Here is a 23,167-nt window from a genome sequence, read left to right on the forward strand (position 1 = left end):
ATTTAAGCACAAGCAGAATATCGTTGTTCCAGCTGTGATGAATATAAAAACATTCAGTAGCAACAAAACTGCTAAACCATTGAGTAACGACATTAAAACATTTTCGCTTAGTCGGAGTGAATTGGGAGTTATATGAGAATTTGGTAGATCACTACAGCGATGCTTCGTTTGTGTTTGCGGATGGTCCTCAATTGAGACACAGGATGAAGCAAGTCATAAACTTGATAACCAAACGTTGCATTACGTCGTCGTCATCGTCGCTGTTGTCACCTTTCCCTCCGTTTGTGACAGGCTGTCAGTTAAATTTCATTTGATTTCACTGCCAGGCACCTTTGTCCCTGTCACATCTCAGTTCGCTGAAAAAGAACGCACGTGTACGATTTGCAGCCGTTTGCGAAGGTTATGCCAACCTCCACATTTAAATAGGATGACAGTGCCTCCAGCCTCAACTGTACAATACCACAATTAATTAAACAAATATGTATAAGGTAATGTGTTCAAGGCAGGGTATGCAGGGAGCGTGCACCACTTTGTTTACCAATGTTAAAGATGAAGCTGAGGAAGGAGAAAACCCCTCGGGTTTGTGCCAATCCAATATTTTGATGTCAAAAGTGCACAAAAACAAACAGTGGAGCAAATGCTGTTATATTTTGGGTTGTGATGGTGTAAAACACTCCTGAACTCCTGAGGCATTTATTAATTATATTCTTGGAGAATCGAGTGGCATTGATAATTCTTTACCAAATCACAGTAAGGTGGGACGCCCTCCCCTTTGAAACTGCATGGTCTGCCTTTAAAGAAATAACATCATTATATGCATGCAAAATTGAAGTCACCGATTGTTTATTGGTAGTAAAATGTGATAAATTGTTTCTAAAATATTGGTGTTATCCTTACCGCTGCAAACAGTTTGAGGGATTTTTTCCTGTAGAAACTTGACAATGTTCCTCAAACATACAGTAGATGCATTTAGTCGTCAAAATCCTATGCGTGCTTTGATTAGTTGGATGTTAATAAGTATATTACAGAGATCCTTTGCAGATATGTCTCTGTCTGTGTCTCTATAGTTCATATATTAACTTTACAGTCCACTCTTAAGAAAGTCAGTAAACTTTTTTTTTTTTTTTTTTTTTTTTTACATCTGGAAAGATATGGGCAGTTTATCACTTAATTTTGGTCTCATGACTCAGTTCCCTCTGGTCCTGATCTTGACCTGGTCTGGACCCCCAGCCCCCAGACACACACCCTGTTTTGGACTTTTATGAAGGTGATCTTGACTGCAGCCCCAGTGGATGATAAGGAGGGCAGCATTCAGGCATTGATAATGCTGCAGAAATCCATTCCCAGACGACTGCTCACACAAATACCTCAGCAGTTGTTAAAAGTCCAATGTGTTTCCACTCTTGTGTATTTAGGAAATAAGCCTCCAGCTCACATCTCAAAAGCAATCAGCTTTTAGAACAAGACTGAACAATTTATGCAGGGCCTGTCACCGCTCAGCGTGCTGTGTTTGAGCTTGAGTGTGTCTGTCCCGTTGCTGTCAGCTCCACACGTTTCACAACCAGATCTGGGATTTTTCAAAGTTGTCCTTTCATTCTTTCAGTTTTTGAGGGCCCTCATTGTTTTTGATAGTTAATTCAGGATTTTTATAACTTTGATTTGTTGCTACTTCTCATTTAGCCTTAGGTAAAACTAGGGTAGTTTGTAAAAATTAGGGTTATAGGGCCAGATTTCAAACTTTTTAATCACTTGTGGTGCTGCTTTGTCTCTCCTGATTGCTATCTTGTTTTACAATCTGTTTGTATTCGGCTTTTAAGATCCACTTCAGAGACTCGTTTATGAGCAGTTTCATTTTTTTATTTTCTTCTTTTGTTATAGCTGCATTTAAAATGAATTGGATTAGTTTATTTGGTTGAAACTTATGAAAAAAAAAAAAAAACTTTAGTTCTGGTGAACTGATTACGTTGCTATATTTGATCTGTTCGCTTTTGGTTGCAGTGTCAAGTCTTGTGGTAATTGAGCTGCAGCAGTAAGTAACCTTTCTTTTCTTGGGTTTTGTTGCCAGGTATGTATACTATTTTCAAGAAAACTTTCAGCTAGTGCACATGCGTCCTTTTTCACCATTATATGAAAACCTTAATACCCTCAAGGACATTCTATGACTAGAAGCGCTTTTGTCAGTCTTGGCTTTGCCTGTTAAAGCATTGCATCACTGTTATATATCTGTGTTCACAGCAAAAAATACCCTCTTGAAATTTTTTGCTGTAGCTGACTACAGTAATTTCAAGAAGTTAACCCTTCCTCCCAGCTCCTCTGCTGCTCTGTTGCTGCTCTCTTTGTGTACTGTAGTTCATGTCTTAGGGTGTGTTTTGTTCCCCGAGCCTCAGTCGTGATTCCTCCAAACTGTCAGCCTCAGTTTCATCTTTAAACGCCCTCATTTCGTCACTCCACTTTTTAACTGTGTCCAACTCTGAAAGTTGACTCTGTTTTAAGTTCTTTCACCTCCTTCTCTAAAAGGGAGAGGCGCTGCTGAATGTGCTTCACTGATACTGTTGTCCTGGGAGTCTGCGGGCTGCTGGAGCAGGCTTTTAGAGGAGTGCTGCAGGCTGTGTGTGGAGGGGAGCTCGGAGCAGCAGTGCAGGGAGCTGAAGGTCGCGTTCAGTGTGGCGGGCCAGTAGGTGCCGTCTTAGGACACACGCTGGCCGTTTACAGTCTGGCACTTGGTCTCACTCTGCCAAATCTCTGTCAAGTGGTACTGGACTGATATGGGATTTTTGAGACCGAGGGGAAAAATTCACTGATTGCTGATATCGCAGCCAATACAGTGAATTTTTGGATTGAAAATGGAGAAATGAAAATAGACCTCTTATATGTGGATTGTGCATTGATTTGCACTGATATGATCATGCAGAGATACTCCAATGTCTGCTTTTTAAACAAATAACTGTCTCTGAGATTGATATTTAACTTTGGGCGACATGGCTCGATGGAAAAATATTTACACAATATATAGACTGTAGATGGGGAGAAAAGCTTCAGGTATATTTGAACAAGCCAACTATGAACATGGAAGCTGAGATGAAAGTTGTCTGCGATCAATCAGCTACACCCTGCTGTCTTTAGCGGCCTTTACAGTAAAGCGATGCAATTTTCTGAACTGGCTTAGCGGCTCTGTGATTTGCCTGTGCCTGGTCGATTTTCATTCATTTTTAACAAAAATATCTTATGTGTAACTATTTGGAAAGCACCAATAGTCATCCCAACAATATTGAAATCAAGATATTTGTTCAAAAATATCCTGATACTTGATTTTGTCCATATTGCGCAGGCTCGGTTGCCAGTAATATTGAGTTTTTTCCATGGAGAACTGAATATCAGCCCTCTGGTTCCTTGGTAAAAACAGTTTTTTATCCTGTGTTTAACTTTTCTGGGTACAGTCAGCAGTGTCTTTGGGATTTGCAGACAGCCAGTGTGCCAACTATCTGCAGAAACTGGTGCAACCTGGTTGGAGTTTTTCGCCACAAGCTATAACTTGAGGACATAAAAGATTAACAGTTATTGATTTTGAATAGAATGTGGTGTGCATATTGTACACTGCTTTCTCCATATACTTTACCACCTGCGCTCCCATATGGGCTGTATGTCAGGGTTTTTTTTTTTTTTAGATACTTTATGGATCCTCGATGGGATAAATAGACTTTTTTTGGTTGCACCCCTCCAACACAGCAAACAGAGACAAGGTGTTTCAGAAGTTTACTTTGGTAGTGTTTCCTCGCTGCCTCACTGGTGATGTCAGCAGGAAATTCAGCCTCGATCCACTGGTTTGCTGTTTGCAGCTGAAATAAATCTGCTCTCCACTCCGTCCAGAGCTGAGAGGTTCAGTTCTTCATGAAATTAAACTGGTTTTCTACATCGTACAATTACTTTAAGCGGATATTTTGAATGAAGGCTGTCTTTTTTTTCCGTAATTGTATTTTTTAAAAAGTTGTTAGGCCCATTCTCAGCCCATTTTTCTTGCAATTTAAAATCTGCGTAGTACCGTTAGCTTGCTAGCTTGACCTTTATTTCAGTTCGCTGGTTTTGTTGTATTGGTTTGTTCTATTTGACTTTTTTCAGCAGGATTCATTTCCGTTTTTTTTTTTTTTCTTTTCTTTTTATGAGACCGTTTTTAATTTAGCTTTTCAAAAGTTGATTTTTATCCTTCTTGTTGTTGTTGCTGCTGTTGTTGCTTGCTTCTCTCTTTCTCTCTTTAAATAAGAATAAATTGCCAGAATAAATTCTAAGTCAGTTCAGCTCAAATTCATTCAGCTCAAACCCAATTACTCTATTAGGGAGAAGCAATTTCGACACACACAGTATGCTCATTGTAAACCACACACATAGGCTCATACATGCACAAAACACACACACACACACACATGCACACGCACACACATATGCACACGCACTCATTGAAAAGCATCTGGAACCAATCTGACTGATATCCCCCTGTATGAGCTACCAACCATCAAGTGCGTGTGTGTGTGTGTGTGTGTGTGTGTGTGTGAGTGTGAGTGTGAGTGTGAGTGTGAGAGAGAGAGAGAGAGAGAGAGAGAGAGAGAGAGAGAGAGAGAGAGAGAGAGAGAGAGAGAGAGAGAGAGAGAGAGAGAGAGAGAGAGAGAGAGAGAGAGAGAGAGAGAGAGAGAGAGAGAGAGAGAGAGTCAAAGAGAGAGAGAGAGAGAGAGAGAGAGTCAAAGAGAGAGAGAGAGCGATCCAGTGAATGCATCTGTATTTGCGTCCGTGGATTGCTCTCTCTGTCCACCTGTCTGTTTTTTGTGTGTCTGTCTATCTCTCTCGTTTGTTCCCTGTGTGTGTGTGTGTGTGTGTGTGTGTGTGTGTGTGTGTGTGTACCTGTGTGCGTGTGTGTGTGTGTGTGTGTGTGTGTGTGTGAGAAAGAGAGACAGAGGCAGAGTGATCCAGTGTATAGGATATTAGACTTGGCAGTATGGAATTTAGTTAATTCCTGTAGCTAGTCTTCTAGCTTGATTAAATAATCACTGATTTAATGCAAGCCAGTGTGTATCTGTCTGAATTGGCGCGAGTGAGTGTGTGTGTGTGTGTGTGTGTGGATGACAGCTGTGTATGTGTGTGTGTGTGTGTGTGTGTGTGTGTGTGTGTGTGTGTGTGTGTGTGTTTAAAGCAGGACTGACTTACTGTTTAAGTGAATTAAATGTAATTTCATTTTGAAAGACTTTGTTTAGAAAGCCCTCTTTTTTTATTTATTTTAGACCGCAGGGCGCCTCAGTTTATTTCTTTATTCACTTTCTATCTCTCTCTCTCTCTCTCTCTCTCTCTCTCTCCTCTCTCTCCTGTGCCACACTAAAAGGACCACTGCGACTATTTAAGCACCTTGACATTTAGCTAGTTTGTTTAGTTTTCATTCATCAGAGCTGTGGCACAAAGGGAAGAAGGCAGTGGGAGGACTTTGATTCCAGAATGAGATTTGCACCAATTCGAGAAACACAACCTCCACTCTTGCCACTAATTTCCGTGAAGTCAACTACTTTCACTTGTCATTTGGTCACTGCATAAATATAAGTCCAAAAAGTCCACTTTCACAGACTGGATTCTCTGTGTTTTAGAGATAAAGATAAAGATAAAAAAAAAGAGATAGAGATATAAATCAGGTTATTGAGAATTATGTTACTTTCTTTCAATTTCACGGGGCACGTCATGAAAAAGTCATGGTCCACGTCCTCATTTAATGTTAGGAGTCACTTTGATCCATTTCATGGAAACTTGGTGCAGTAATACAAAACCACTAGAAAAAAAAAGTCTAAAGACAAAACTAAAATTGGAAGTTAAGAATACCTGTTGTGTACAATGGCGACCCATTTCCCAAACAAATGCCACTGGGGTCTTGTGACCTCTTTTATGCATTGCTGCATTAAATCTACTGCCACAAGGCGAAACGGCTCGCTCTTAAATTCAATTTGCGCTTTAGTGCAATGTGACTGACCGGATTGATAAGGACCCCGAGCGTTGTTTTATATTCTGCGTGCCGCTGATTTTGTTGTTCACTTCAGCGCTGGCCTTTTCATCTCCAGGCTGATCAGACTGATAATACAACTGCAAATGTTGTTAATTCATTAGTGTCATTTGAGATGTATGCCCGCTGCCCATGCTGGTCTTGTAAGAGGGATTTGTTTTTAAGGGGAAAAAGTTGTTTTGTTGGTTGGATTTTTGCTGGATGCCCAAAACTTTGTTGAAAAGTGTAATTTTCTTTGTTAACGATGTGTTTCTGTGTGTGTGTGTGCGTGTGTGTGTGTGTGTGTAAGAGGGCGTTGTTGGAGGCGCTAATTGAACGGTATCATAGGCTGCAGATAAATAGATGCCATTAACAACCTGTGCACCCTAATTACCCACAACCCTCCTCTGCAGGCTGAGGTGAGGGGGAGAGGCCAAGTATCAGTGATCAATCAGAGAAACATGCAGGGATACACACACACACAGATGCACTCACACTGTATACATGTGCATTGCATCCATCTGGCTGTGTGTGTGTGTGTGTGTGTGTGTGTGTGTGTGTGTGTGTGTGTGTGTGTGTGTGTGTGTGTGCGCGCAAGTGTACAGATTTTCACAGATGGCAAGCTGACCAGCTGATAATTGAAAAGGAAGTTAGAGATCATGAGCCAAACTCTGTGTGTGTGTGTGTGTGTGTGTGTGTGTGTGTGTGTGTGTATGTGTGTGTGTGTGTGTCTGCGTGTGCATGCGTGCCTACATGCGTGTGCACACGTGCGCGTGTGTGTGTGTGTGTGTGTGTGTGTGTGTGTGTGTACGTGTTGGAGGGGGATTGAACTATTTCGGTGCTTTCCTGTGTAATTGACACTTGAACCCCCTCCCTCCTCCCACTCACACACACACACACACACACACACACACACACACACACACACATACACATGCAGTCCAAGTAATGTATATATGGACTGAGCTATCCTTGTATTATAGCCAGTGATAGCATGTGTACTCTCCTCCACACACACACACACACACACACACACACACACACACACATGCACTTCTTGGATAGTGGCCCCTTGTCCAAATCTAGCTAGCCTTCATTAGCCGATGGAAGCAGATATATGCAGGTGTGTGTGTTTCTGTGTGTGTGTGTGTGTGTGTGTGTGTGTGTGTGTGTGTGTGTGTGTGTGTGTGTGTGTGTGTGTGTGTGTGTGTGTGTGAGTGTGTCAGTAGGAGGGGCAGCTGTGGGGCCATATGTGAGTGATTTGGGTGCTCGGAGGGAAACTGAATTCTGATGACAGACGCGCTGTTTGGCTTGTAACACTGCACAAACACACACACACACACATACACACACACACACACACTCACACTCGCATACACACAGGAAGGGTACATCAATCAATCACCTGGCTCTGTCTTTCCCTACATGTGGTGACCGTATGGTACATGGTGAGATACACACACACACACACACACACACACACACACACACACACACACACACATACACAGAGAGAGGATTGCCAGAAAGAGGATTTGGTCATGTAGGTGTTCTGTTGTCTATCCACAGATGGGCAAAAACACATGTACCGTAAAGCCTCTAATATTACCTCCAGTGCCTCATTGGAGACAGGTTCTTGTTTCATTTGTATATTAAACAAGAGGCCACAAGTGAATCTAGTGTAAAATAGAAACATCTATGATGTCATATCCCCTGTTTATGAAACCTTAAGACTTGGCCTGTTTGACAAAAGAAACATATTGGCTGAAATTACTCTAGAGAAACTAGACATGCAGCCAAGCAGTTTTTCATTGATCATGTAGTCTGATGTATAATCTTAAAATTTTGGCCGATACAGATCAGTTCCTTAACAATTAAGACCCAGACATCATTTTCTTTGGGTCATGTAACTGAGATATAATTCATTTTTCTCTATTAGAGGGGCTTGACATCCTTCTGTGTCTACATAAGGCAGCAAATCAAGCTGCTTTTGATTGATTTCTGTCAGGAGAAATGTGACTCTTGGTGTCAGATTTATTGACTGGATGAATTTTCCACCACCCTTTGAAGTTAGTCCGATATAATAACAATATCTTACAACAGTTTGCAGTACCAGTGAGCTCTTGCCAGAAGCGAAGAAAGCTGACAAATCTTTTATTATACACACAATATAACGTCTGTCTGTACTGCACTGTGCACCACGCATAGATGTTTGCACATCTGTGTGCGGTGTGTGTTTACACAGGAACATGAAACAGCTAATTGTGCTGTGATCCTTGCAGAGCGTTACAGTAGATGTCAAAAATAAACTGAACAGCCCTGTACCCATTGGGCACCTCTGTTTTTAGCTAGCAGTGCAAAGCAGGTAGAAGAGCCGGTATCATGGCTCCATCTGTTGCTCTGAGACTACTGAAAAACCTGTTTGAAGTGCAGCGCTCTTTTTCCAAAAAGTTGAAATGTTTTGGTGCTCTAAGCACGAAGTGATAAAAATATGCTAAGTATTCATGAAAAAAAGAAAAGAAGGTAGTTCTGAACAGAGAAGGTCCCAGTGGACACAGAGCCCGGGATGGTTAGAGAGAGAGAGAGAGACAGGGGATTTAAGGTGTTATAGTCTGAGACACACAAACATGGGTGCACACACACACACACACACACACACACACACACACACACACACACACACACACACACACACACACACACACTGTCTGGCACAAACATAAAGTCCTCATGAAGTCTTCGTAATGTGACATCACTCTGAACAGAGAGAGAAACAGAAGCTGCACTGAGAGAGCAAGAGACAGAAAAGCACAAACACTAGTCAAAGGAGGAAAAAGGGATTTCCTGCACATTTGTTGATACTTTATCTTGACGCTTTGACCATACTTCTACTCTCATGCCAGTAAAATCCATCACATTTATCTGAATTGAAGTTGAGAGGGCGAAGACGAGGGAGGGAGAGAGGGAGAGAGAGAGAAAGGGAGAGTTAGACAGGCAGGCAAGTGTAGAGAAAGACAGAGAGGCATGGAGGAGAAAGATGAGGTACGCTGTCCTCTCAGGGTCATAAAGGTGGCGAATGAGGCCGGAGACTTAATGGGATGGAGAAACGTTGGGATTGGCTCATTACTGTGATGGAGCACGTTGCCACGACAATTGGCCTTTTCACCGCCACCACCCCCTCCCCGCCCCCCCCCCCCCCATGCACACACTATTTCTCTATGCACCACTGCTCCATGAACTGCAGAGGTGTGTGTGTGTGTGTGTCCTAATACAGTACAAGTCAAACATTTGTCTCTAAACTGCAGTCCAGACATGCACTAAAACACTTGATGCTACAAGGTGAAAGCATAGCTCAGTCCATTGTGTGTCTATCAAGCACTACTTGAGAAAATTACTGCAGCATCTCATATTTCTCCTACAATAGACTTGGTTCTTACTCCCTCGCGCACACACACACACACACACACACACACACACACACACACACACGCACACACACACATGCAGTTAAAGTGCACACAGGCGTATTCAGCTCGGCTAGATAATTTTCTTTTCACTGAAGTGTATTTTGGTGTTTTTATTAACCTTGTTCTGTACACAGTGAATCAGTGTGGAGGAGAACATTGTTCTCAATAGGATTTCCCATTAGCCATGATAAATGAGAGCACATCATCTCTGTGCCACCGACCCAATCTGTTTCCTCTTTTCTCTCCCCTCTCTCTCTCTCCCTCCCTCCCTCTTTCTCCTCTTAACCAGAAACCCAGTTCATTTAAGGCATCAAAATCAAAGTTAACATTTCCTTCTCCTTCTCTCTCTCTCCCACTCTCTCTCTCTCTTTCTCTCTGTCTCTCTCTGCAGCGACGTAGAGGTAGCGGGGTCTTCTGCGCCAACTGTCTGACCACCAAGACGTCACTATGGAGGAAGAATGCTAACGGAGGCTATGTCTGCAACGCATGTGGTTTATACCAAAAACTACATTCGGTAAGTTGTATGGCCACGTCCATCCACACACGTGCACTGAGGCTGCTTTATGTCTGCTTATACCGAGAACTAAAGCACACGCATACCTAAGAAGTTAATACCTATATGTTAGATGTCTGAATAACCATTGTCCAATCCCGATGGCTTCTGTTCAAAAGCTAACCTGACCCTGTAAAATTTGCATTTAAATGTGTTTTTAAACAAAACGGAACAGGAGGAGAAGGGCCCTGGGTGAAGGAACCAAATCCTTTTTCACCATTGAAACACAGGAACTTCTCAAGATTGTTTTTTTGGTATTTCTGCTTTATTTGATTGCGATGGTGGAGAGAGACAGGAAAGGCAGGGGAGAGAGAAGGGATGGCAGAAGAACTCATTCTTTCTGCCCCAGGGACTGAGTTCCTGGACCTGAAAATGGTCCTTGAAGTTGAGGTAGTATACTGGTTGAGTCCCTGGGGGCCAACTGGGTGGAGTTTCAGTGCTGAACATCCCTAGCTGGGTTAAACGTATTAGCAGCACAAAAAGTTTCACCCCTACCGTTTTTAACAGGAGCGAGCGACCACAAACCCAAAGTAAAGTTTCATCGCTTTATGAAGACATTGTTCAGTTTGTAATTGAAAGAACGACACAACATCAAAGCAGTTTTCTGTTTCCAGTTCTTGCTTTTCGAGCCTCCTCAATCTCATTTTCAACCACTGAGCATCTCCTCTCCAAACCAAATGCAGCATCACAGCAGCACAGTACTGAATAATCATGAGCATAACGACGGCTTTGACATCCTCCAAGTTTTGCTGTTGTCAGTCAGATGCAGAATGACTAACCAGCTCCTCCTGATTTTTGGTTAAATTCGTTGTTCTCACGCTGCAGTGGAAAGGCAAACACACACAAGAGATGAGAGTGCTCGCTTTACCCCGAGAATCCTCTTTCCAGAGTGAGACCTAGGAGCTTTAGCCTTGGGAACATCTTGGTGGAAAAGGGCTAAACACACAGCATCTCAGATCCCTCCTCTGTCCGGGCACCCACACAAACAAACAGCGCTTTAAATGGAGAAAACAAAGACGCAAATAAGAGTTATGAGGGAAGCAAAAGACTGTCAGGGAGGTATATGAGTGAGCTGAAACCTCCCTTATGAGTTTCAGTGTGCTCATACATAAGGTACAGTGTGCTGCTGTATTGCTGGTGACTCATTGGAGGCCTGCATACACCCACTCAGCACAGCCACTGTGGGCCGGCTCTGAGCTCCTGTTACACAAGTTGTGGACCCCTGGCTCGTATTCGATCTACTCCAGACTGTTTTATAGGCACTATACTGCGCCTCAGGGCATCCACAGGGTGATTTTGACCTCCAATTATTGTTCCTCCCTGACTGATTAGCATATGATGCAAATAAAATGATGCATACTATAGTTAAGTTCTTGTATATTCTGCGAGTCCCGCTGTGAAAAAGTAATATTGTGGAAAAAGTATATTTGATTTGGTAGGTGCAGTGAGTTAGTGTTTTTCTAAGAGACCATCATTTCAGTCACAGTGGGCCCGTCCCATAGTGTGAGAATTATGACGGAATGAATCAACTTTACCATCTAAGCCCGGGGAAAGTCTATAGAAATCCCAACTTTAATTAGACTGCATGAATTACAGATGAGATATAGATCCCATCTGAAATTTGATTCTGTCTTTTTGGGATAACTCGCCTCACATATGCTGTTTTATTCTAGGGTTAACAAATGCAAATAATGTCAAAGACTCAGAATCATGTTTAGGGGTCATATGTTGGCCTTTTAGGAAGAGCTCAGCTAATGAATTTAATTATCTATCTATATACAAAAAATGTTTCAATCTAATTAATTACTTTACTAATAAATCCATCAGTGTGATGACTGTGCTACAACCTAGGGTACAGAGAGAGAGAGAAACCTTTTAGAGGATGGCAAGCTATCATAGGTTCCTCCTTCCTGCCCCTGCAGATGTCCTTGGTCCAACCCGTTCATCTCATCTGCCGCTCCAATCACGTTCCAGCTCCCCTCCACTGTTGGCAATCCTCACGACAACTATATTTTATATCCCATAATAAAAGTTTTATACGCTCTACACACATTATTAGAGAGGATAGCAGCTAGTAAAACACTTGAGAGTGAGTGAGAGAGGAAGGCAGAAAAATGAATAAAGAGGGAGGGAGAGAAGAGGTGATGAAGGGAAAGGGGGGGTTAGTGATGGAGGGAAGATGAATATAAAGAATGAGAGATAGAGGGAGACAGAGAGAGAGAGATTAGGATGGAAATGCAGAGGGGACATTGGGGAGGAGAAGTAAAGAGAGAAAGAAATGGAGGGAGAGAATAATGTGAACCAGCAGTAACCCAACCCAGGCGTTCTATCAAGCCAAGCCCACAGCCATAAAGGTCTGAAACATTACAGCTACCTGTCAACGTGTGTGTGTGTGTGTGTGTGTGTGTGTGTGTGTGTGTGTGTGTGGTTAGAAGACTGTGTGTCTTACAAAGCACAGGAGGACAGAAAACATGCTTAGCGTCAAAACAGCACCATATCACACGTTCTCGGTACGCTTGTGATAAGTTCTTTTTTTTCTGTTTATATATTCAACTGTTTATTTTTGTATTCATGTATTTAGTCAGGTAGTTTTTTTTTTTTTTTTTTTTTTTTTTTTTTGTCCAACTAGTATTTGTTCTCCAAAATCTAGAAAATGTCTCATCAACCTGGAACTAAGCCATACTTTTTTCAGTCTTTTTTTTTTTTTTTTTTTGGTCTCCCAGAAGCCAGTGATCCATTTCCTTCATATTAGAAGCCATATCAAACATCAGTTACTTAAAAAAAATGAAAACAAACCAGAGAGGAGCAATTTCTGTGAGATAGTGACAATGTATTACAGCTATTTCAGCCTGCGACCCAAACTGAGTGATCCAGTCTTTCACCCTGGGACCCAGACACATTAATACATAGTAGCAGTCGGAGAGAGAGGGCCAGCAGTGAAAGAGATAAAGAGGAAGGGAGAGAGGGGGACAAGCTGGAGAAAAGCATGTCAAACATCTTGCCAGTAAAGCCCATTTAAGTGAATGGAGAAAGAGAGTGAGAGACTGAGAGAGGGAGAGAGAGAGGGAGGGAGAGAGAGGCATGAAGAGACACAATGAGAGGGGAAGAGAGAAATTTGGACTCTTTGCTGCCACAGGAGGCACTCTTTCTTTTCTTTTCTGTTCTTTTCTTTTTCATCTCACCCTCCATCCCTCCTAGTTCTGCCTCTTCTTGTATCCTTTGTCCCTCCTTCTGCCTCCTCTCTTTCTTCATAATAACCTTTTTCTTCCCTCTTTCCCATTTCTCCCAAGTTCTCTCTCTCTTCTTCCTCTCCTCCTTTTTTTATCCATAAACACATTAACTCATGAACCAAAAGAAATAAACTCCTCTATAATTTGGAATTCAGAAATTCATATTTTACATTTTATATAGTTGTGCTACTTGTAGCATTTTTCAGTATATTGTCACATTAATACTGGTATCTTCATTTATCTGGTAGTCTCTGTCTCATATCAAAGGCATTAGCTGTGTCCCAGAAGCAGGACCATGTGACCTACGCCTGGGCATTGTCTGCCTTCATGTAACTTAAACTATGAAAAACAGCTAACAAACAAATATATACAACATGATTCTCAATAGATATTTAGGTTTACTTTTTTTTTTTTTGAGCTTCTTATGTAATATTGTCTCCTGAGAGGCTCTGTGGGACGATAGTGTGAATTAACTGCGCACTCATAATACAACAATACTGAGCCTATTCAATATTTATGTTGACATTGTTGAGTATTCTGCATTTTCATATTTTTCCCAGTATGAACACGCGACCTACTCAAAACGTGATTAGAATGAGTAATGTCATATGCTTTTTGGACAGAGCTATAAAAGAGGCTGTGAGATACTGCCAAGCTTTCTCAGTGACAGTCTCATTTGTTTACAGTAATTATACAAATGTCTCCCGATTCATGCGGTAATGATTTATTCATGCTAAAATACAACATGCAGCACCTTTAAGGCTCCCCAGGTTGACGGCGTTTAACAGTGGCTGGTTCTTGTTATCAGAGGTAAAGGTAGCTGTTGTCGAATGATTGATACAACTGATACTGAGAAAGACACTGCCTTCCCACACACACACACGCACTCGGATGCATGCTTGCATACACATGTGCGGAGAGGCACAAATGCAGGAACACACATACACACATAAGCATGCGAGCACACACAACCGGAGGAATAAATCATTCTGCTGGAGCCCAGCATTGTCATAGAATTCATTTTGGAAAGCATGACTCGTTTTTGTTGTTTTTTGTTTTGTTTTGTTTTGTTTTCCTTTTTCTCAAATAGAAGTTTTCACTTTCTGTTTTCTGCTTTACATCGTTTTCCATCTTTTCAGCCCCTCATCCCTTTACTCTCCATGTCTGTATTTGTTTCTCTCCCTCCCTCATGCCCCCCACCCCCCCCATCTCGCTTGCTCGTTCACTTTTCTTTACTCTTTCTCTCAGGTGATTAGTTTTCGTCTGCCAGGATGCATGTCAAAAGCCCTGCATCACACCAGTTTGCAAACAAATACTCACACACACACATACACACAAGCAAACAGCAGGGATATCTGGGGAACTGTAGAGATGTGCGAGATTTTCCCACACTCATGTATATGTTCACACAGCTGCAGGGCTCCGAAGCTTGCTGAAATATTGCGGGCTCAGTAAGCCCAGTGAAACTTTGCTGGAGGTAAACAGAAGTCAACCTGCATGGCAAGTCTAAATTTAAATGAAATGTGTGAGTCTTTTTGAAGCTTTAAGAGTTGTTCCCTCTCTGCTTTGTGGAAGTTGGTTTTAACGCATTTTAACTTCAAAAGTCACAACTGAAAATCTAATAGACAGCACAGCAAGGCAGACTCTCCTCTAAATTAGGCACTTTTGCAATTCATGTTGCGAGGGAGGCAGCTTTTGCAATGCGTTTCGAAAGGAGGCCTCAGATAAGTGTCATTAGGATCTTTGAGAATTCTCAGGGAAAAAAATGCTTCTTTTGCTAATATCTCTGCGACTGTTTTTTGAGGTTTTTAGATCTCTTCAGTTTCTCCTGTGTGAAGGATGGGCTTGTGTCATGTATTTAGAAAGGAATCACCAGTAAAGTTTAACTTTAATTCTAATAAAGGACAAAACTGAGCCAGTCTGTGGAACAAATGAATGAGGCTGTCTTGTTAAGCCTCCAGTGTTGCTGAGTCTTTCCTGTAGAGAGGGTGACTTTAATGTATTTAGGAAAAAAAAAAAAAAAAAAAAACTTCCGTGAAGTTTCATCAGGCAATTGAACCCCAGGAGTACAGTAATATGTCAGTAAGCAAGGGTCACTTAACAAGCATTCTCTTCATGCTTCTCTCATGCCTCTCCAATGCCTGTTTTACTTAAGGGGTAAATGAGTTTCTGTTAAGCTGTCTCCATTTCTGTAATGTGGTTTCAGTGCATTTTATTTGTTTTGATTGTGCTGTGCAAATGTTTATTATTAGAGGATGCCACAATACTTACATTACAGAGGGGGAGAGGTTAATAGATGCAATTTATGATATTAATGAAAGCTTGAGTTGTTAATGCGCTTTTAAAGTTTGAGTACACCAAACATGAGAGGGATCCCATCACATTGTAACAGCTCCTCCTTGTGGCTAGGGTAAATACTGCAGCCCTGCTGTGCTCTTGGTGTTTGTTTAGCATATCAGTAATATTAAAAAGATGTATGTTATATTAACTGTAGGCCACTCTTGGAAAGCAGTGGACTTGGAAGAACTTTTTTTTTTAGACCAGAATTGACCAAGACAGTGTCTGCTGAGCATGCATCCTCTGCAGTCCTGCTTTGTATTTATAATTGCACACATGGTAGCCACAGTTTGTGTTGTACAGTAGGCCGTAGTGTAAGCAAAGCTTTTTCCAGTAGTTTCTGATAAAGATGAGTTAGTGTTGATTCACTTTGTCCTCCCACATTTCACACGAGTTTGAACATACATGAACCGGCGACCTTATGATCACAGGTTCTCAGTTCTCTGACGTTCAGCTGCTGCCCTTGTCTTTGCTCAAGGCAAAACACAGTGCAGAGTTTTCCTCTCTGTCCATAAAATGACTGCACAACTGGCATTCAAACTGGCTGCTTCACCATTTAAAAAAAAAAGAAAGAAAGAAAGAAAAAATACGCACTCTTGAAAACATGTATTCTCTCAATGTTTTAAATTCTGTATGTGCCACAAAAGACATTCATGAAAGTTAGATAATGGTGGGCCATGTATGCCTTTTATTATGTGGTTTCTTATTTCTATTATACGTGGAGTTTGTTGAGTTTTTGTGCCTGCAATTAAGAATCAGTGCAAACATACATCAGATGTCTTAACATGATAAAGTGCAAAAATGGTGAGCAGATAATGAATACTTTTAATGCTAACTTCTCTCCCTCTCTCTCTTTCTTCTTTCCACATCTCCTCTGTTTGTCCTTTCTTCCAGACACCCAGACCTCTAAACATCATAAAGCAGAACAATGGTGAACAAATTATCCGACGCCGAACCCGAAAACGCCTCAACCCTGATTCGCTGTCGGCTGAAAACCCTGCTCCTAAGCAGCAGCGAATCACCAGCGAGGAGCGCATGAACGGGGAGGAGTCAGACAGAAGCTGTCCACCAATCAAAAACCAGCAACCTTCTCCTCGCTCGCGGTCACCGAGATCCACGCAAGCCTTCTTAGCCAATCAAACCTTGGAAATCCACCGACGCATGCCTCCTCTCCTCCTTCCTTCCCATCCCCCTTCCTCGCTGGTAACCGATGGTAACGGAGCCATTGTCGAGGGAGGAATAACATCAAAAGTAGATGGAGGAAAAGGAGGAGGAGGATCAGAAAGGGGGAGCCCAATTGAAAAGTACATGCGTCCGTCCAAACCGTCCAGTTACTCTCCTCCTGGCTCACCCATTGAAAAATACCAGTATCCCCTTTTCTCCTTACCCCTACCCTTGACCCTTTCGCCTGACTTGTCCTCTGAATCTGATTGGCTCAGATTCTGGACCAAGTACAAGATAGCAGCCACCTCTGGGGTTCCAGGTGGAATCAGTAACCTTAGCAACCCTGGTAGCCTTGGAAATAACGCTCATTATCTTGGCGCGATGGTGACTCCAATACAGCATCATCAGCAAAGCTACACGGTGCCTTACTGCGCCTCTCCCTACTCTCCTCTCCCTCCTCCTCCAGCTCCTCCTCACTACCCCCCTCCACCTCTTCACCCCCAAACCTCCTCCTCATCCTCGTTAGAAAACGATGCTCCTTTGGATCTTGCAATAAGACAAAGAGATCCACAAGCAAAAGCCGTGAATACACACATGTCAACAAATGGTGCAGAAAGGAGAAGGCAGGAGTCCCCTCTAGCTGAGAGGAAGAGAGACAACTGGAGAGGAGAGAAGGAGGAGGAGGAGAGGACAGAGGAAGAAGAGAACCAGAAGGAGGAGATGGGAAGGGAAGAAAAGAATCAATTGGCAACATCGAGAAGTCCGTCAAGTGTCGCATCGAGTCGCACAACGGTGGAGGCGGCCACGCAGGACGACCTGACTAATCGCTGCATCCACTGTGGGATTTACTTCCTAGATGAGGTCATGTACGCACTGCACATGAGTTGCCATGGCGACGGGGGACCATACCAGTGCAGTTTCTGTCTCCACATATGTTTAGATCGATATGATTTTACCACACACATACAGAGGGGCTTACACAGATACACGGAAAAGACGACGCAGCGAAGTCACGAGCAAGAAGGCAGCGTTCAAAAAGTAGCAATGATGTCAGAAAAGGTAATAGAATCAGAGGAGAAAGATAGTGGAGATCACAGTGATGTCATAGCTGAGAGCGATGATGTTGCGGGGGTATACAATGCCGACAAAGCGGAAGACGTTACAGGCAGTGATGCCAATGATGACGTTATGGCAGGAGATGAAGGGGAGGTAGGAGGAGAGGTCGATGACGTCACAAACGAGGAATCGGAAGCCAAGATGGTCACAGACAGTGGTGACGACGTCACGATAACCGCAGACGTCACAGCCATCGCTGAGACTAAACATTTAGATGAGACGAGCTCAGTGAGTAATTAAGTCTTGAGGAGATGCATTTGAGTCACATAAACCTTTAACAAAGCATTGGATTGGATGAATAAGCTTTCTGCCCCCACATTCCCAGAGGCTGGCTCATGTCAAAAAAAGAGCCGATCCTGGGCACCGAATGGAACACATCCGAACGCTGGAAGCACACGGCTGTCACGTTGTTGAAAATTATTGTAGAAGTCCTCTGAACTGCCGCAGGGACAGTTTGGAGAAATAGCCTGAAACCTGTTTTGAGTGAGAGTCACCTGACAGCTCTTTGCCAAGTTACCTGACAGCAGAGTTCAGACATGCAACAGGAATCACATTCAATAAACAGCCGCTTCAATTTACTTTCCAAGAGAAACGGATTGAAAGTGGGACTGGTCTTGTATCTACTGTTGTGGTCTGATTTAGGATGAGTTTGAGGAGCTCAGCACTTGCACAGCTACCATAAAACAGAACAAAAAAAAAATTACTAGAAGCAAATACTATTACTGAACTGAACAGAGCTGAGCTGATTTGTTATGCACCATGTTATAAACTGAACTCCACCGGGTCTGAGCTGGTCCAAACCAGTCTGATGCTTTACTCAGACTGTTTTATCTTGGTACAACCAGATCTAATCTGGTTAGAAGTTGTTTGTCCAGGTCCAGATTGTGTTTGACTGTTGTTCCACTGTACAAATGGATCCTCGCCTACCAAAACTGCTTTCGACTGGTTGAAACGGAACTAAACCAGTATGTTTGGACTGAAGGATCAGTTCAGCTGGTTTTATCCTGGTACAAAAGGATCAGCTGGTGCCCTGTTGCTTCTGAAAGTGAGGATCAACTCATAATGACCACCACTGCAAAGTGGCCTCAAATGGGAGACGTGGCATCAAGTAAAAACACAGTATACTGTCCAAAAGAGCTTAAACTCTCTCAAACTGGTTGAAACTTTACATGAACTGGTTTGATTTGACCACAACTCGTTTGTACTGCTCAGAACCAGTTTGAACTGGTCAAAACCGGTTTATTTCCGGACCGAAGTGTTCTGTTTTGTCAATTTGGATCGAACCAAGTGACATTATTTTCTACCTTCCTCTGTGCCAAGATACTAGCTATGTGCCTGGCTGCCTGCCTAATAGAACAAACAAACTATTAACCTGCTTAACATTTATATTAATAATAATAATGGTAATAATAATAACGATGATGTTATAGTAAAAAACATGCAATTTGCTACATTTTCCTATATGATATGTTATTTTGTAAAGGCAAAGAATGCTTTTTTGCAGGAAATGGTACTATAATAAGTAGTCTTTACTTTATTTTGGTTTTTATTCTGTTTTGTTTTTGAGCTGTTTGTTGTTTGTGTTATGGAGACTTGTTACCTTGATGACAGCAGTCTAACAGATGGTACAACAAAAGGGGTGGGGGGTGGGGGGGTTGTGTGTGTGTTTTTGTGTAATTGCGTCTGTGTGTGTGAAGTGCGTGTGCAGGATCAAAGGATGTGTCCGTCCCCTAATGATGATGTAAACAGAATGAAGGCTCGCGATTGGTTTTTCAGTCCTCAGGGGTCACACATGTTGCACACCAGCCCACCTGTCTCACAGCATGTGACATGTTTTTTTACATGTTGATGTGTCCCATGGTTTTAGCATGTTACATAATATGTTCTCTTATGTATGTTCTTATGTTCTTTACGTGTTAATAGGTCACACGGTCTTAGCATGTAACATAATGTTTTCTGTTTGAGCTTAATGTTTTGCTAGGTCACATGGTCTTAGAGAGAGACTTAGGATCTTAGAGAGACAAATCCTGAAATTTTGTCAAAAAGAAGCTACACTTGCCCTGTATTGAGGCGGCAAGGCTACAGTGTTTTATCAAGGTTACCGCTAATTAACAGCGTGTTAACATAAAATGAAATCTGTAAAATAAATAGCCTTTATTAAGGTTAGGAACAGTTGCATGTTTACACAACTTGTCGTGGGAAAATCAGAAAATATCTGACGAAATGAAAAATTACTCAGACTAACTCAATCAGCTAATCTGACCACATTGTTTTCAGCTATAAATTTACCCATATCACCTTTTAACCTCAGTCTCTCTTTAAGTCACAATCTACAGTTCTCATTGTTTAGTTTCTTTTTTGGGAGGATCAGAGTTATGACGTGTACAGGTTCTTATGTCCTTAAAAGCCTCCTTGTTCTCCATCCAGAATGGAGCAATGGAGTTGTGGCCATCTTGTTTATTTTTATTAAGCAAGAATCACCTCTCCAGCCCTGCTGCCTTAGTTGCTAGGAAACAAAAAAAAAATCACCAAGGGACTCTTTTGGAGGGAAATAATGGTTGAATAGTTCAATAGAAAGGAAGTGTGAGAGAAAAGGAACATCCTAAAGGAAAAAAAAAAGATATTTTTCTATGCTTTTGCAAAGGACATGAATGAAAAATCTTCCTCCTAGTGCCTGGTAACTTGTACAGTTTTTCTAATAGGTATTTCTGTCTGTCTGTCAATCAAAAAACTATGTAAGTCAGAGTCATTTATCATGGAGAAGTTGGGCAAACCTTGCAGAATGCTATATTGATTTCCATACCGGAGTTACCAGAGTCATTGTGGTGATACTTGGTTTGAGCCAAGTTGTCTGATTGCTTTAGATAAATGTTCAAACTTTGCTTTATGAGCTCACGAGAAACACCCAAATGTGCTTTTACAAACTAGGAATTGGTTGCAATGCTAATTGGTCCCTCACTAGTTAATTATCTTTTCTTTTTTTCCCCCCTTATGTATGTACACTACTTATAGGCAAACAGTGCATATGCCTTGGTAACTCTTGCAGAAGTTGTTGTCTTCTATAATTTAATTAGTGTGGTGATTCACACACCAGGTCTTGTCATCACAGCGCCCACATCATGATAAACAATGCCAACTATGTCACTGCAGCAAGTAAATCAAGAATCAGTGTGTAGTTGTCTGGAGTTTTCTTGAGGAAAACAGATAATTTTTGGTTCATGAAACCAGCACTTATAACAGAAATTTGTCTTATAAAATTTTGTCTTTGAACATCAAAGTAACAGAATAGAAAGAAAGTAAACCCTTTACTCTGATCAAAGCTGAACAAAATGAAATAGTGGAATTTGTCACCAGTTTGTGCTGGTCCCGTGTCAGCCCACTGAGTTCTTTACCTCTGTAATAACTTGCCGTAAAACTTAAAGTCAGTCTTGTACATGCAGAGATTTTGCACACCTTGTAAAAATGAGACATTCATTTCCAAACTCCCTAATCATCACTGGTGATCTACAGTGACACTGAGTCATATTATTCATTAAATTCATGTTCGGCCTTTGAGATGATCATGGTATGCTGCATTTCTCTGTGCTGATTGACAGTGCGTCATGCCTTAACAGCTCTAACTCATAACAAAAACAGCTGAGAAGCCATCTAAAACAGTACTGCACCATACTGAACTGTGCCACAATAAAAGGCTACGAAACCCACTTCTGTAGCATTGTAACTCTCTCACTGTGTGTGGCTGTAACATCAGTGTCATCGCTGCCGTCTGAGGACTTCTCATCACTGAGCTGAGCCACAGTATACAAGGCTCAGAAACCTGGAAACAGTCTACATATCTGACTAAACGCATTTCTAAATACCTTCATTCAATACAGTTCCACATTTCAACCCATGGGAATAAAGATAATCCTTTTTTTGTCACTTTTACAATATTTTTTATCCAGCATGTCACCTAAATATGGATATGCACACCTCTGCTGCCCTTTAAACAACCTATAAAACCAGGTCAATACCCCTCTGAACTGTGTTACAATATAAAAGTAAAAAAAAAAATAAAATACAGAAACAGCCGTTTGTGCAACATGCAGACCTGTGCCAGCTTTGTACCTAACATGAACCCCACTCTGATGTGAAGTGTTGGAGCAGACGTTGTACCTTTTACTCTATTTCGTCTGCATCGGAGTTTGCCTAACAACTTTTACCATGTAATATCTATTTATATCAGATGTCAAGTGAAGACTTCTCAACTCGATTTTTGAAGTCACACTTTTGTAAAAATGCATTTATCTGAAAGATTGTGCGGCCCTTTATTTGCTGAATAAGTATTCTGAAGCTTATAACACCCATTCAGATGTCCTCATGCGGCTTAAAAATATGATTCAGTCTGTTTTTCTGCAAAACTGAAAAGTTGATTTGAATTGTCTGTATTTTTTTTTTTTTTTTTTTTTTTTTTTTTTTTTTTGAAGATACAATGTCATCTGACTGTAAAAGTACAGCTTGTATAAATGCATTTTTTTTGTGCCAATATGCAAAACTTTTGGAATTAGAGTTTTTGACTTATGGGCATCACACAAGGGGCTGCTAGCAGAATTAAAAAAAAAAAAAAAAAAAAGATGTTTACATTTGCAAATGTAGCAAAAAACGAAGGAATGAAGCAATGCTTCCTCAAGGACAGGACAAAGGAAGGATGGAGGGGTAACTGTTGAGATGGATGGATTTGAGTGCCTTTGAAGAATAAATGATGGACTGGATGCACGGAGAAAGAGAGGGAGACAGATGGATGTCAGAAGGAGGGAAGGAAGGGATCAATTGATGCTTGTAGTGGCTGAAAGAGGGAGTGTGTGTTTATGTGTGTGTGTTGAGCCTTCGTATACCCAGTCATCCTGTTTCTCTCTTTTCCCCTGTCCAACATTACCATCCTCTGTCGTCTGTTGTCTGGACCTCTGTGTGTTTCTTTACTCTCCGTCTATCTCTGTCCTCTCTCTCCTGCCTCCATTGCCTCCTTCCCTAAGATAAGAGTCATGCTGAAGGCATCCTCCCATTGGTAGAGGAGTTGTCTTAACTTGAGGGTGAGATGATAATTTGGCACCACATTGCCTAACAGTAGAGGCTGACATTATCACCCCGTATCTGACTGGACCCTATGGGCTCATATTAGCTTGGATTGGGCTGAATTCCCCACTTCTTAATTCTTGTTGGGGCTTTGGTTTATTGATAAATACTGTTAGAAGCGGTTTGATTTTTCAAAGTTTAACAGCAGCCGTGGGTCATCTTTGGGTTCAGAAATCGGCTC

At 41.8% G+C, this 23,167-nt stretch overlaps 1 protein-coding gene across 3 annotated transcripts in view; it reads left to right on the plus strand.

Annotated features, from left to right (window-relative positions):
• Positions 1-22,504, plus strand: part of trps1 (trichorhinophalangeal syndrome I) — a 143,469-nt gene extending 120,965 nt beyond the window's left edge. For all 3 annotated transcript variants that reach the window (XM_030063660.1, XM_030063661.1, XM_030063662.1), the window contains exons 10-11: positions 9,866-9,988; positions 16,489-22,504. In XM_030063660.1, the coding sequence (XP_029919520.1) occupies positions 9,866-9,988; positions 16,489-18,114 (1,749 nt within the window). In that variant the 3' untranslated portion in view covers positions 18,115-22,504. The remainder of the gene's footprint in view (positions 1-9,865; positions 9,989-16,488) is intronic.
• The last annotated feature ends 663 nt before the right edge of the window (positions 22,505-23,167 follow it).

This window comes from Myripristis murdjan, chromosome 11 (genome assembly GCF_902150065.1).
Source record: "Myripristis murdjan chromosome 11, fMyrMur1.1, whole genome shotgun sequence".
Taxonomy (NCBI): domain Eukaryota; kingdom Metazoa; phylum Chordata; class Actinopteri; order Holocentriformes; family Holocentridae; genus Myripristis; species Myripristis murdjan.